The 15,024-nt window shown below is 38.9% G+C and overlaps 1 protein-coding gene across 4 annotated transcripts in view; it reads right to left on the reverse strand.

Annotated features, from left to right (window-relative positions):
• Window positions 1–3,686: 3,686 nt before the first annotated feature.
• The window catches only part of KATNAL1 (katanin catalytic subunit A1 like 1), a 44,384-nt gene continuing 33,046 nt past the window's right edge, over window positions 3,687–15,024 (reverse strand). For all 4 annotated transcript variants that reach the window (XM_042459290.1, XM_042459289.1, XM_042459291.1 and 1 more), the window contains 3 exons: window positions 14,358–14,492; window positions 10,580–10,706; window positions 3,687–6,214 (listed from right to left, as the gene is read on the reverse strand). In XM_042459290.1, the coding sequence (XP_042315224.1) occupies window positions 6,016–6,214; window positions 10,580–10,706; window positions 14,358–14,492 (461 nt within the window). In that variant the 3' untranslated portion in view covers window positions 3,687–6,015. The remainder of the gene's footprint in view (window positions 6,215–10,579; window positions 10,707–14,357; window positions 14,493–15,024) is intronic.

Consider the following 15,024-nt stretch of genomic DNA (forward strand, 5'->3'; position numbering starts at 1 on the left):
CAGTTGAATAGATTATGGATCACCACCAATCCATGGGCTACCACTTTGTGTAGCACTGCTGTACTGTCCTCCTCCCTTTCACTCAGTGATGGCTCTAGAGGGGAGGCAGCAGGACAAGTGTCCCTTCAAAAAGGGCTCACCAAGGACTTCTCCCACCCCGGGCTTCTAGAATCATAGAACCATCAAATCATAGAATTGGGAGAGACCACAAGGCCCATTCAGTCCAACTCCCTGCAATGCAGGAATATACAATCAAAGCACTCTCAACAAATGGCCATCTAGCTATAAAAACCTCCAAAGAAGATTCTATCATACTCCAAGGCAGCATATTCCACCGTCAAACAACGCTTACCATCAGGAATTCTTCCTAATGTATAGGTGGAATCTCCTTTCCCGTAGCTTGAATCCATTGCTCTGTATACTATTATCTGAAGCAGCAGAAAATAAACTTGCTCCATCCTCAATATATCACCCCTTCAAATATTTAAACAGGGCTATCCTAACTCCTCTTAACCTTCTCTTCTCCAGGCTAAACATACCTAGCTCCCTAAGCCACTCCTCATAGGGCATGGTTTCCAGACCTAGACATTACTTTGAAGGAAAGGTGCATTTCACATATACAAACACACCCATAGATTGTCATTTGGGTAGGTCAAGAATGAGCACTTGGATCAAGAATGAATACTGTACTTGGATCAATCCTAACTTTGTAGCCTAGATCCTACCTGCCTGCCTGAAAGTCCTTTGTGCAATTCAGTTAGCTAGTGTGGTATTTATAGCCCTTTCTTGGAGTTGCTATGGTTTCTATTACATATCCAGACCATTTGGCATACAGCTTATTTCTTCTCATCTTCATCATCACAACAACCTCCCTTTCGCTAAGACCTTACATGTAATCGTCTCTGTTAGAAAATATGCCACACAATACACTGGCATACCACAGTTAGCAAAATGCCAAATCCCCATTGGGCCAGCCCATGTTTGAGCAAGAAGAACATCTGTGATGAGAAAACGTAAATGTAATTGCTAGAGAAGCAAGTATTGCAAAGAACACCACTTTGGTCTACTCATTTATATAAGCTAGAAATGTAACCCATTTTTGACTTCCTCTAATAGTACTTATGATTCATGCTTCTTTGTGGGTTGAAACAAGGCATAATGCAGGAAGTCTGTGATTGTTTCCTTCTATTCTTAAAAAAGAGTTGGCAGGGTGGAGAGGGACTCCAATTTTGACCGGAGCCCAAACTGAGGCAAGAGACTGGGCCCCATTTTTATAGTTGAAATCATCCCTGAATCTGCTATCAGCCCCACAGCAGGCAGTGAGGCAGAAAGACAACCAGATACTTGTTTCCTTTTCAGTTCCTACTGCTATGGGGCAAGCAGCAGGGGAAGGGTGGTTCAGGGAAATAAGTATCTCCTTTCACAATTGTCACTGCTTCATAAAAAATGAGACCTTTTCATAGCTGTTCTAAAGGGTTTTAGTTGTTGTTTTTAAAGTAAAAGAATTAGATCTGACAATAACTCTCCTGGATTGTGCTTTTTTCAGCCTAAACATTTCTGTTTCACAAGGGAAGATTAACAGCCTTCCAGAATTATTTGGACTACAATTTGTGTAATCACTCATGACTGGCTATCCTGGACCAGGCTCATGGGGGCTGTAGGAGGAAAACATCTGGAGGTCTACAGTTGCCCATCCTTGATCTACTGCAACATTCTTGAATACCAGCTCAGATCAGCACGTTGAATAGCTTGGATCATGTTGTTCCTTCTTAGTTTTACAGTTTTAAGGAATGTAAAATGCTACAAGATTATTGTGCAATGTGAAAGAGGACAAGAAGGATTGAATCCCACTCTGAATACTAAAGTTACAGAAGTACTAAATATTACTAAAGGTTATAGAAGTGATTAAATACCCATACAGTGGACTCTTCCCATTCATGGGGGTCCTCGCCCCTCACCCCCGATGTGAAGGACAAAAATGCAGATGGTCACACCCCATATTATTCTATTGGTATGCATCGAAGTGCACAGCACCACTGAATAATATGGGGAATAGCAATCTGCAGGCGTTTGAACCCACAGATCACTAGCCCACTGAAAGGAAGGGTCCACTGTACCAACCAGTTAACAAATGATGCATTACAGCACAGGTGGGCAAAATGTGGTCCTCCAGATCTTGTTGGACTACAGCTCTCAGCAGCCTTCACCAGCATAGCCACTGGTAAGGAATGCTGGGAATTGTTATTCAATAACATCTCAAGGATATTACTTTGCATAGTCCTGCATGACAGTTTCAGGCCCATGTCCAGTTATCTAGGTCTGCCTCTAGACTCTCCGCTCAAGACACCCTATGCATTTGAGGAAGTAGGCTCAAGTCTACAAAAGCTCATGCTACCAGTTTCTTTCTTTCAGTTACTCTGAAAGGCGCTACAAATCCCTTTACATACTGATTTTCCAGATGAACACAGCTATGTCTTTGAATAAAATAGAAATGCTTATCATTTAATCATGTTAAATTAAATCATGTTCTGTGTCTATTTTGACCATTCACAAAGTATTTAAATACCAGCAGTGTCCCTACTGCATTTCCAAACAGTCCCCCAGATCATATTGAAAACAGAAAAATTGCAGGTGAGCTGTGAGTTTCCACCGCATGCTCAAGGTAATATGGGCATAAATTTACACGAGAATATGCATTGTCAACTGCTTAGGGAGTGCTTAAGTGCACTGATAAGCAGTGCAGAAATTTACTTGCTAATAATCAATATGATTGAAAGCATTTGGTGTGTCTACGTGCAATTTTTGCTGTTTCCAAATACAGAAAATGCTACTGCAATGAATCACAGCTCTTTATACAAAACCAGGACAGGGTCCTAAGGCAGTTTCACATTTCCCTTGTGCCTGAGTGTTGCCAAGAACTGTGATGCCAGGTTCCACACCAACTTCACAAAGGGCCACAGTGAGAGGAACAGAGATAAGGCAGTCAACCCCAAAAAGCTCTATTAGATGCTGAGCTGTTCTTATGCAGAACTTACTCAGCAACAGCAGGAGCATAAATGAATCCCAAGTGTTTTAACAGAACAAAACACCACTACAGAAAAAAAGGAGTCTTCATTAGGATATTTATTGTACAGTAATTCCTTCTATTAACAACAGAGCTGCCTTTTGTTGGACATGAACACAATCTGCCATTCACAGTATTTATGTGTGATTTCTTCTATATAAAAAACAATGAACAATTATTTAAGGAGTGTGAAGACAAGTGTTACAAACACAACCTACATAGCTGGCCATATTTAGGACTGCAGGATTCTGTCATGTAAGTACAGATCTTGCTCTTTCTTATCAAACCAAGTCACATTTTCAGCTCTATGGACCTAGCCAGTAAACATTATGTTGGTTATGACAATGAATAATGACACATAAAGGCCTTGTAAAGCAAATGTTGACTGAGGCCTGTTCCAGACTGCCAAAATAAAGCGGCTTCGGGTCTCTTTGGAGGTATGCTGTTTAAATGATGCATGCATCCGAAGAATCCAGAAGCTGCACCAAAGCTGCACTCCGGTGCTTAGGAATGGAGTGTGGCTTTGGTGCAACCTCCGGACTCTTAGGATGCATGCATCATTTAAACAGCATACCTCCAAAGAGACCCCAAGCAGCTTTATTTTGGCAGTCTGGAACAGGCCTGAGCCTCAGTAGCTTGACAATCTTGGTTGAAATCAAATGAAGGCTGCACCTAGAAAGCAGCTTTCCCCATGTAACAGATTTAGCATTGAGGGAAAAGAACTTTAAGAAGCACCAGCAAATGTGACATTTTAATCAGTCAGATTTTTTTTACTATTTCACTAAGCAGATTGTTCTAGGATTTCACTTATATCAGGGAGGGCAACTTTGCAGTGTTGGGAGGCCTCATTTTCTATCACACACCCAGAATCTACTGGGGCTATCCCCAATCTGAAAATGTGAAAAAGTATTGAAAATTTCAAAAGTGGTTGGGCATCCACCTCTACTTCTGGGGGGGGGGGGGGTTACTCTGTTTTATTACAAAACTGCACCTCCTGGAAGTTTGGGGGTGCAAATAAAGCTTTTTCCTAGATTTTTTTTCTGGTGGCAGGCTTTGAGGGCCATACATATTATGTTGGCTACATTTACTTATTCTTGATCTCTATGAGTTATAGCAAGGAATGGCAAAGATGAGTTAAATGGATCAGTATACTCTCCATCTAGTTTGTGAAGATAAGAAGTGCGAGATCAGCACACTTGATAGCTGAAAAATCCTTACAGAACAGTGTCCAAAAGGACAGATTTTCTGAAGAGCAAATTATTTTAAGCAACTACCCCACAAATGAAAAGATGGTTTGGGAATGCGTATTGATTATTTTAAATAAATTCCCTGTCAAAAATGCTGCAGTCTGATTAATATAACATCAGGTATATAACTAGTTCAAGTGCAAAGATTGCCATGTAAATTTTCTAGAACCATCTCCAACAGCAGGGGGTTTTGATCCTATGTCCTTTCCCAAAATGAATAACCAAATACCTTGTATAACTAATCCCATAATACCTGTACACACAAAGGATCACTTTGGGAAGTGAACAATACATGATGTCTGACCAGGCCTAAAGAAAGTCACAGTTTTGCTAAATTTTTGTGTACCCTGGCTAGTGGAAAGTTCTACAGATTAGCTTCAGTCTCTCATATTTGAAGGAACTGCTAAAAAAAAGTGGAATGCCTAGAAAGCTCCAGAAATATAAGGATATACAGTGTATTCCAGATTTCAAGGACGGACAGCTCTGTTAAGTCCAGGTTTACATTTCTCTGGTCTCAACTTCAATAACCTATATTGCAACAAAGGTACAACTAGCTTTTATAAAATAGAAAAAAGAAAAAGGTTACTCCAAAACAGATGTGAGACCCTTCTATGCACCAAGAGGTTTGGATTATAATTCCCATAATCACTTACCACTGGCCATAATGGGTGTGGCTTCTGGAAGCTGAAATCCCAAACACCAGAGGGTCATGGGTTCCTCACTCCAGTGGTCTAAAAACATGGACAGCTGGATGAAACAGTGCAAGTTATGTATCAGTTGGCTTTAGCGCTGTGTTGGACAATTAAAGCACTGTAACATCTGTAGTGCGCATGGCCTTTACAATATTCAATAAATACCCAGCTTACAGTAGCTGAGAGTGAACAGTGGATTTACACTAGCATAAAATAGAAACAAAAGCAAAAAATTGAACTTGAGATTCCCAACCTTAAGGATGTAATGGAAAAGGATCTCCTCTACTGTCTGCTTCAGACTTGATACAGCAACTGGTATGCTGCCCATACACTGGTGCCGGATGCAGTAACAAATTAAAGGGCAGGAGGAAAAATATTCATTTTGGGAAACAAAAAATACCAAAAAATCTGTGATGGGCTACAGGTATACATGGCATATTTAGAAACACGAGTGTCCCTTTCACACTGTACATAATTAGCAGTATCCAGCAAATATCAGTGTAGACACACCAATATAACTGGAGTGCAAAATGAACTTCAGTATTTTCAGCTGGGTCATACTGATGAACTATCTAAATGAGGAAGAAAGGCAGAAGCAAGGACTAAAAGATTCAGTGCTACATTCAAGGAGGCTGGGACCTTATTTAACAAGCCAACAATATGGCCTATCACTTAGAGGCTATAATCTTTTTTATTAACCTTTTCCTACAAAATGTCATAACTAACCAACAGATAAAAGCCATGAAAAAACACACATATGAAAATCGGGATACTGGCATTCACAAATGCAGACAACCCAAATGTTCTATGTTTACTGTTTTAGCTTTTGTCTGAAAAATACTATGGTCTCACTGTGTTAAGATTTTGTTTTGTTCCCTTTAAAGTGCAAAAAAAAGTGTGTGGTGGGGGAATCTTGTCCATAGGAAAAACTCAAGCCTTAAAAGTTTTCTAAGTCTTTGCAATGTTTTGTAATTGAAATGCTAAAATATCTCATAAAAAGATGTCTTGGAAGTTAAGCAGATCCAAATTCTGACATCCACTTCTCATATTTCTCCAGGTCAGCAGCTGATACAGACTTGGAGATTTTCTTCAGAGCCAGCTCAAAGTCTCCCTTGGTAACAGGCATCAGAAGCTCTTCTTTAGATAGTGCACGTATCTCTTCTGGTGATAAGCCATTAATGCGCCGCCTCATTGCCATCAAAGAGGCATCCCTAAAACACAAAAGAAAAGAAACAAGAGCTAATGACGAAAGGGATGGAAAGCTCAGCCATGTCCATGCTATTTCAGTTTCTCATTTACTCAATCATGCCATTCTAACCTGTTTATGTGACTCTCCTACATCTCCATGAATATTTACATTTAAACTATACACACAGCCCTCATTGCCATTTTTGTACACAATGTTCAAGCTTAAATTTAGAGAGGTAGATAATATGAAGAATAACTGCTTTCAAATTCACATATTAGTCTGGAAAATGTGAACATGGTTAATTTGCTTCAAAATGAAGAGTGAATGGAGTTCACTAGTATTCCTAATTGTTAACAGTATGTGTTAGCAGATATAGTAATCCTGATTACCTTTGTACATTGCAGGTCTATAACAAGAATATGTAAAGCATTTATTTTTCTCTGTCTTCCTAGCTCCCTTAGTGAGACTAGTTTTCACATCTCTAACCCCAACATACATATAATGCAAAGAACACAGAAATCCACAAAGGTGTCTATGAATATATAGATAAAATCAAGAACATACAATAAGGATGTTACCATAATTTATGGCGATGTTCAACATATGCACTAAAAATTGCTGCTCAACTACTACAGACCCTTCAGTATCTGAAACTACTTTCCTGTATGGTGAGCAAAGGGGTCACAATCATGTGTAAAATCTGATTTACTTTTAGGGATAAAGACCTAAAGCTAAATGTTAGTCCCACCTAAAGTAGACTCACTGAATAAATGGCAACTTGATAGCTCAATACATCCTATGAAAGCTTCATTAATTAAATAGATTTACTCTAATTGGAGTCAGGAATTAGAGTGAGTCACAGAGTTAAGAAATAGGCTTCAGTGATCCCCCCCAGGTACTATGTTGTCCCAGGTGCAACTCTTTTGAGCCATAGAGACATTTCATACCAAAGGGAGTCAAAAAGTCCCATTTTGGGAGAAAGACAGCATATAAATCCAATAAATAAATAAATGGAGACAGAATCCTATTAAATTTAAACGGCAGTTTAAATTTGGCTAGAAGTTTGTATTACAGGTTAACTTTCCTTTGAATCATTTTAAGATGAGATATCTACTGTCACTCTTGCTCCCAGGATGCATTTATCTTTCTCACAGAATCAAGATTATTAGCTGTGCAACAGGAGCAAAGGCTCCAGAGCCCTAGGTGGTCAGGGACCCCCTACTGTTATACTCTCTCTCTCTCTCTCTCTCTCTCTCTCTCTCTCACACACACACACACACACACACACACACACACCCCTTGTATGGTGATACTATCAAGAGCGATATGCTTTTGATAAGGGAGGCTGTAGTTCTCTCTTCCCCTAATAGTGTTTACACTCAGCACTGGCACTTCTCTGAGCTTCCAACCTTAAACATGCCAAGAGGAATCCCTCAGGGGGGTGTCTATGCCCAACAGGGCTCCCAAGCCTAATCTGTCACAAGTTCACTACATAAAGTCAGCACTCCAACAGTGGAGTCTGCATAACTGCACAAAGGAAGGTCTTGTTTCTGGAACTGCACCAGGGCCCCAACTGCTTCAATCCAGTCATGCACAGAACGAGGAAGTGGGCACAGAGTGACAATTCAGACAGGCAGCTTTGTCAGTACTGAAGTTCTTGTAGTTGCTTAGTAACCTCCTAGCTTGCTCCTTAAACATATCCAGGGTATATAGCCAGTACACGTTATCGTCAGAGACCATGCTCTGAGGATTCCTACTGTCAGAGGCATACAGTGGTTCTGTATGGGAGAAACAAGATCTTTTCATTAGTGGTACACTGGTGTTAAAAGATTCTTCTTATGGAGATATGCCTGCTTTAAAAAATATTAGAAAGCAGGCCGAGACTTATTATTTTCCTCAGGATTTTTTAGCAGGATGCACAGATATTTTAACCCCTGCTGTTGCTTGCTCATTAGTTCTGCTTTTGCTTCCCATTTATCCAGAGGAGGGATGATATGGCATTTCTCCAAAGCACTTTATTTGTCCATTTCAGGAGTTCTTCCCTTTTTGAAAAGCCAGTCTTTAATTGCAACTTTAGGAACAAGTTTCTAGTACAAAGACTAAACAATGTTAGCTGCAACCAAAGTAGTCTCTCTTAATTTTGCCACCCCTTGTTGCTAATCTTTCCCATTATTGTAAAGATAATGGGTTGGATACAGATGCAGCCATACTTAAAACAGACCCAATGAAATCCATGGGGCAGGCTAGTCAAGACTAATTTAAGTTCTACCATAAAAATTTCCAGCTGTGCTGGCCTATCACACCAGAAATAACAAGAAAGAAGTTAGTGACACCTTAAGAAACTAACAAGATTTCTCTTCTGTAAGCTTTTGTGGCTGCATCCTATGACATCTTGAAACTCTTATTTCATTTTAATTGTTATTGTATATTAATGTTTTAACTCCTTTTCTTGGTTAATCTCCTTTTAGCATTTAATTATGTTTTTATGACTGGGGGAGGGATGGGGATCTTGGAATTTTTAATGTATTCTCTTTAACTGTTATAATCTGCTTGGATCCCTAGAGATTAAGCGGAATATTAATGTTTATTATTATTATTATTATTATTATTATTATTATTAATTGAGTCCTAATGATTTCAGTAAATCTATTCTAAGTATGGCACAGTCTGGATACAATCCGCACCTGCAATTTGAGAGCAAAATTTGCACAATAAAAAATATGCAAAAGTTGCAAACAACAAAGATTTTATTTTAGCTTCATTTTCAACGGTATTAAACCAAGGGAACTGCTTTCAAAATGTGTTTTTTCTGGAAATTTTCTGGTGAACCTTGGGATTCTTCAGACACTGATCAGGGATTCATCAATAAGATCACTAATGCCAGACAAGTATTCCTAAATTGGTAACCTGACCCACATTACCAATTTCTCCTGCAAATGCACAATCAAATAGGAACATTAAATATGCTTTAGGGCTCAATGATAGTTCACAAGGAACAATTATCAAGGCCCCTAATACACCATGCAGTTATGCCAGGTTATAATATTTGAAAACCGTTTCAGCTGTACTCACAATGATTACTGATACTGTGTATCACAGTCTTGCCACATATGCTTTGTAATAGCAAGATTTGCACAGATTTTTCAACTGTACTACTGCTGTTATCACCACCCCATTTGCCCCACTTTCTGCTTTGTTATTGGTTGGCTTCAATATACAGTGGGCCCTTGGTATTCGCTGGGGTTGGTTCTAGGACTTCCCATGGATACCAATTTATGTGGGTGCTCAAAATCAAGATTTGCTTTGTGGAATTTATATTTTGAAGCTGTGGATGATCAAATCCATGTATCCATAATAACATTATTACAGAATGATGTCATTACAGCTCACCCATCACTGTCCAAATCTCTCATCACGAGAGATTGCACAGGAAGAGAAACAGACCATACAATTCTTCTCCTGTGGAAAACAAAAGTTTTTATCACGCTATCAATCCTTTCAGGTTGTCCTGTTCTAAAACCACTTCATTTGTATTCATTAAGCCATCGTAATGCTATTAAATAAATTTAAAATAATTTTTAAAAAGTAATGCTGTTGTGGCAACACTGTGGTGTGATAGCACAGGAAAGCAGTAGAGAAATCTCTGGAAAACATCCCCATGTATCTGAAGTCATCTGAATAGTGACTAAATGGTTAACAAGCAAGGATCACAGCATTATTGTACTATAAGAGCAAATCATATAGATTTTTTAAGGGTTTCAAGAGTATAGACCACAGAAAACACAGCTATTATCTTTGGAAGTTTTGTCCTCCCTGCCCAAGCACCAGACGTAATCTGAGATTTCCCTCTTGAACATTTCCTTGAGAATCCGCAAGGTAGAGACAACCAGATCACACCCATACTACACCTACTAATCAATTGCTCTTGCAATCAAATGGAATGAAACACCTGCACTCAAAATTGTGGGAAAGGGGATAATTAACAGATTATTTTCAGCATGAAAAAAATCACACTCCCAGCAACTACAGCACAACAGCACTGGGGAAAACATAATGCTGTGCGATAAATCTGAAACAAAAGCAGGACCAAAGCCCTGCTATGATGGTATAACAGCATGGTGTGATAAGGACCCAAGAAACTAAGCATCCAATCTGAACAGAGTGCATGTCCTAAAATAGTACTGAGGATCTTCTGCAGCATTCTGCAGCTGATTCCTCAACAGATAATTCAATGTGGAAAGGATTTCCTGAAAACATAAGTTCAAAAAGAAGTGGGATAAAACAGATAATTCTGAGTTCAGCAGTGTTCTCAAGTAAGTGTTCAGTAAGGATAGTTCATGTAGCAATTCAACTTTTCCTCAGCTTACAAATATAGGAAATAGGATACCTGCAAACATTAGTGATATCAGCACCAGAGTAGCCTTCAATTTTCTCAGCAATTTCTTCCAGGCTGATGTCTGGATCCAGTTCTACTTCCCGAAGATTTATCTTCAGAAGCTCTGCTCTGCCTTTTGCTGCAAAAAAGGACTTTTGATTATAACAGGTTTGCAAACGTGTAATGAGTTTTGAAAATGTTCCACTGTAATTGGGTTTTATCGGGAGGAAGGTGAATATTCAACAAAGGTGATTGGCAATAAATTTGCTGATGACAAGTCTTGCATTCTAAAACACCAATATGTCAATTGATAAAAGAAACCACAATCTAAATATCTGTAAATTTCAACTGAAGTAGCCAGGTGAATCAGGAGAAATTATATAAGTACTGATATGCCATGTTATCATTAATAAAGTAGGTCACCTCTAGTGGGAATTACTAACAGGATATATGCCTAAGGTCTTTTTAATGAAAAATCTAATTTATGGGTTGGATCCAAACACATATAATCAAGATACAGTGAAATCAATGCAATCTACATTAGTCATAAGAAACTTAATATGTATTCATTTTAATGGGTCTACTCTAAGTATGACTTTGGCCTGAAATAGATGGGAGAGAAGGAATGGTCGGAGGCCACTCTGGCCACAAGCAGGTTGGGATCATAGTGACCACACGGCTCGCTCCAAATGCAGGCCACCACCACTGCCCCCAACCTGCACCGTTAGGAGCCAGATTATCCTAGTTCTTTTTTACTCTGATCCAAAGGATCGAAGCACGGAGTCGGAAAGGTTTCAGGCCACTTTGAGAGCGTGCATGGTGTAAAAACGATGACCTTCAAGTAGCCAGAAGTCTCAGCTTTTGGCTTGTCTGTTCCAGGCCTAAGTCTGCATCTAATAAAACCATTTTTACTAAGATCTGTATGGTGTGTTTTAGTAGGTCACCATCCACCAAATGGTACAACATATTATGCAGAAGAACAATACACAGATTAATATACAAATCACCTCCTGTCAACCAACAGTAGATATACCCCACTCCCTTCCATGCCAGCATTATCTGAAGATGCTAGCCATTGCTGCTGGCAAAACGTCAGGAACACACCTCATAATCCAAAAAACTTTAAGCAACTATTTTATCAAATGGCACTAGTTCCTCAAAACAAAACATCCTAACCCTATGTGGCCTTGGGTTGCCCTTTGGATCTTGATACCAATCAGACTTTAAGGAAGGAATGGGCAAAACATGATTCTCAAAGCACAGCTCACAGGGGGCCCTTGAAGCCCCAAAGTCTTCAAAACCCTCTGAAAGTCTTCAAGGCCTCAATTTGATTTTAGGTGATTTCACTCCTCCAACAAATCGGAAACAGCTCAAAAGCTCTACTAAACATGGCAGTTTGAGGCAACAAAGCCTCCACATATTTCAATATATTCCCAAAGGATGACTGGAAGATTGAACAGGAAGTGATACAACATCAGTTTTGGTTGTATTGGTTGTGCTGGTGTAGCCCATAGGTTTCACAGAGGAGAGCGTTGGCCCTTGCTCCCTCTGCAGTTGCCCACCCAGATTTAAAGAAATATGAGGACATTTGTCAACACATCTCTTCCTGTCTATCCTGCTCTTTTCTATTGAAGAATGCAAGTCTACTGAGAATCACATTTCCCTGGAGAGAAGGCATACATCTGTTTTGCCAGTGAACGCTAACGAACAGTATAAACACCAACAACAAGATACAGTACATGAGCCTCCCCATCCATCACACTCTGCCTCTGGAAAAGTTATACTATACTAGTATAGCAACATTCCATGCATGCGTAATAATTTTTGCTCTGTACTCTCTTGGAAGTTGTGAAATACTAATCTCAAGAAACAAGAACTTGTCATTTGGATCTTTTTGATGACTCTGTGGACATGTCCCACTCTGGGTGGTTTGGGAGGGGAGGTCAGGCTGGTTCCATTGCTTCTGAATTTGCAGTGGGCAGCTAAGCTTATGCTATTTTGCTTGGCCATTGGTTCCTAAAATTAGGAGTGGCTGCTCTGGCTGTTTTTAAGTGTCTTGTGTTTGTTTGTTTTTTTTAAAAATGGAGGAGCTTTTAGTATGTTCTAAAAATTATTTATGTATTTAATATTTTAAATGTTTTTACCCAGCCTTAAACTCAGCTTTTGCATTATAAGTGGAAACTACATGTTATATATGTTATAGACTTGCCACTCACAATGAATCCTCTGTGTTATGTATTTCTCTACTTGTGAAGATATGAAGACTTGGGGTGGGATTAGAAAGTTTGAGGTAAATTTGAAAAACTGGAGGAAAAATAGGTTGTGAAGTATTTTCTCTTAGAATAATGAATAAATTGCTTAAAACATGGTGTTCATATATAGACTCCTGTGAAATTATTTCTAAAAAGCATGTAGTTTAATCTATGTAAAACATCAGAACATTGCAAATCCTGGCCTTACTTTCCTGTTCTCACTTCTTTTTATGGGGATGAATGCTTAATGTCTGCTTTACGCTATGAAGAACTTGAGGAGACAAAATAATTTTCTCTGTTTTACTAATATTGATGATGTCTGTATTTAGTTTTGCATTCTCCTGATAAACTGACAAAATCAAACAAGCTTCTTACAGTTTGGGACTTTATAGCTCCATTTGTAACCCACACACAATTAAAAAAAAATAATAATAAGGAAATTCAAACATGTTAATTTTATGCCAAAATTTTATACGTAATACATTTTATTTTCCTAACCTACACAAGTAAGTTTCAATCTGTAAAGGGGACTAATATCATTTTTTTTCATTTTTCCAAAATTTTCTGATTTAAAAAAAATATTTTTTCCATCTCTTCCCACTTCTCTGTTACCATTTAGATTAATTTGGTATACAGTTTGATGTCCCATGGGAGTCCTAATTCCAACAGTAGAAACCAATAATGTAAAGAAAGGGTAAAAAATCCCCTCATCAACATCACCAGATGATAAGTGATTCCTAAACATTATGAGGGAAAGAGAGAGAACCTCTTAAGGGATGCCTCTGTCACTAGCTGCCATGTGTCATGCATGAATGTGTCATTAAATGTCAGAATCTGCAATCTGCAGGAGGCTAGCTGTACAGCTACAAAGGTCATTCTCTCCTGCAAGTTCAATCACAACTGCTGTCACACAGCATTTTTATTTTATCTTACAATGGAAAGCAAGCAGATTCAAAAGGAGACACAGCTATACGAGCCTAACATGATAAAGGGTCCTGAAATTAATAGCAGATATGACCGACAGCCAAGGAAAGCAATCTATGATGAGACATCCTCAGGCAAGGGAACAATCAAAAGCTGCTATCTGAAAGGCTTAAAATCTAGTCATAAAGGTCAGGCAAGAGTTGATTTACAGCATGACAAGCCTAAGAGTGAAAATTCATGGATTGGCTTTTCTGCATTCATTGGCAAGAGTTCACTGCCAATATATCTTTAGAGGTATCTATAGGCTGCCTTTGATGCTTATTACAGGGCTGCCTCTTAAAAATTAAGAGTAATTCCATTGTATGTATGTATGTATTATTTAATTCCATGCTTAACTAAATGAACTTGGATTCAGAAGTCATGATCTCACTCAATGGGGCTGCAATTAAATATTTTCATTGTGCAATCTCAAACATTTTTTTTAAAAACAGGCAAATTATTAACCTATGAAAATGCAATGTTGGTAACAGAAGTTATCAATAGGTTTTTTAATACTACACTATAGGAAAAACACACACATGAAAACTGCATTTAGAGAATAAGGCACATCCAACCTGTTGGCAACGGTATATAAATCCTTTTCTCTAGTCTCCTTCTCAAAGCTTCATCAATGTCCCAGGGAAAATTTGTAGCAGCCAATACCATCACCATCCTTGAAGGGTCATCATTCTCAAGTGCGCCTCCTACTCCTGGAAGGAAGAAAGGATATATTTCTACAACCGAATATATCAATTTTCTTTCCTTTTAATTCAATACTGGGGAAATTATTTATTTATATATTTATTTAAAATGATTATGCACATGTCCACAACAGGGAATGTCTTTTTCAATCTCTGCTACCTTCCTAAGGTGACCTGGAGATAGCAATAGCAATAGCAAGTACATTTCTATACTGCTTATCAGTGCACTTAAGCACTCCCTAAGCGGTTTACAAAGTGTAAACTAATTGCCCCCAACAATCTGGGTACTCATTTTAGCGACCTCGGAAGGCTGCTAGCCTGAGTCGAGCTTGAGCCCTTTCGCTGGTGATAAGATAAGAAGAAATTCACTTAGCCCCCCTCTCAAACACAGGCGTGTGTGTGTGTGTGTGTGTGTGTATGCATGCTCACACACCCACACACAGATAAACATGAAGCCATAAAATGACATGTTGGCAAAAGGGGAGCTCTAGTGTATTTGCTGCTAATGCTCTCGAGCCTTTGGGCATATTGAAGCCACAGT

The sequence above is a fragment of the Sceloporus undulatus genome, chromosome 3, assembly GCF_019175285.1.
Source record: "Sceloporus undulatus isolate JIND9_A2432 ecotype Alabama chromosome 3, SceUnd_v1.1, whole genome shotgun sequence".
Classification (NCBI taxonomy): Eukaryota; Metazoa; Chordata; class Lepidosauria; order Squamata; family Phrynosomatidae; genus Sceloporus; species Sceloporus undulatus.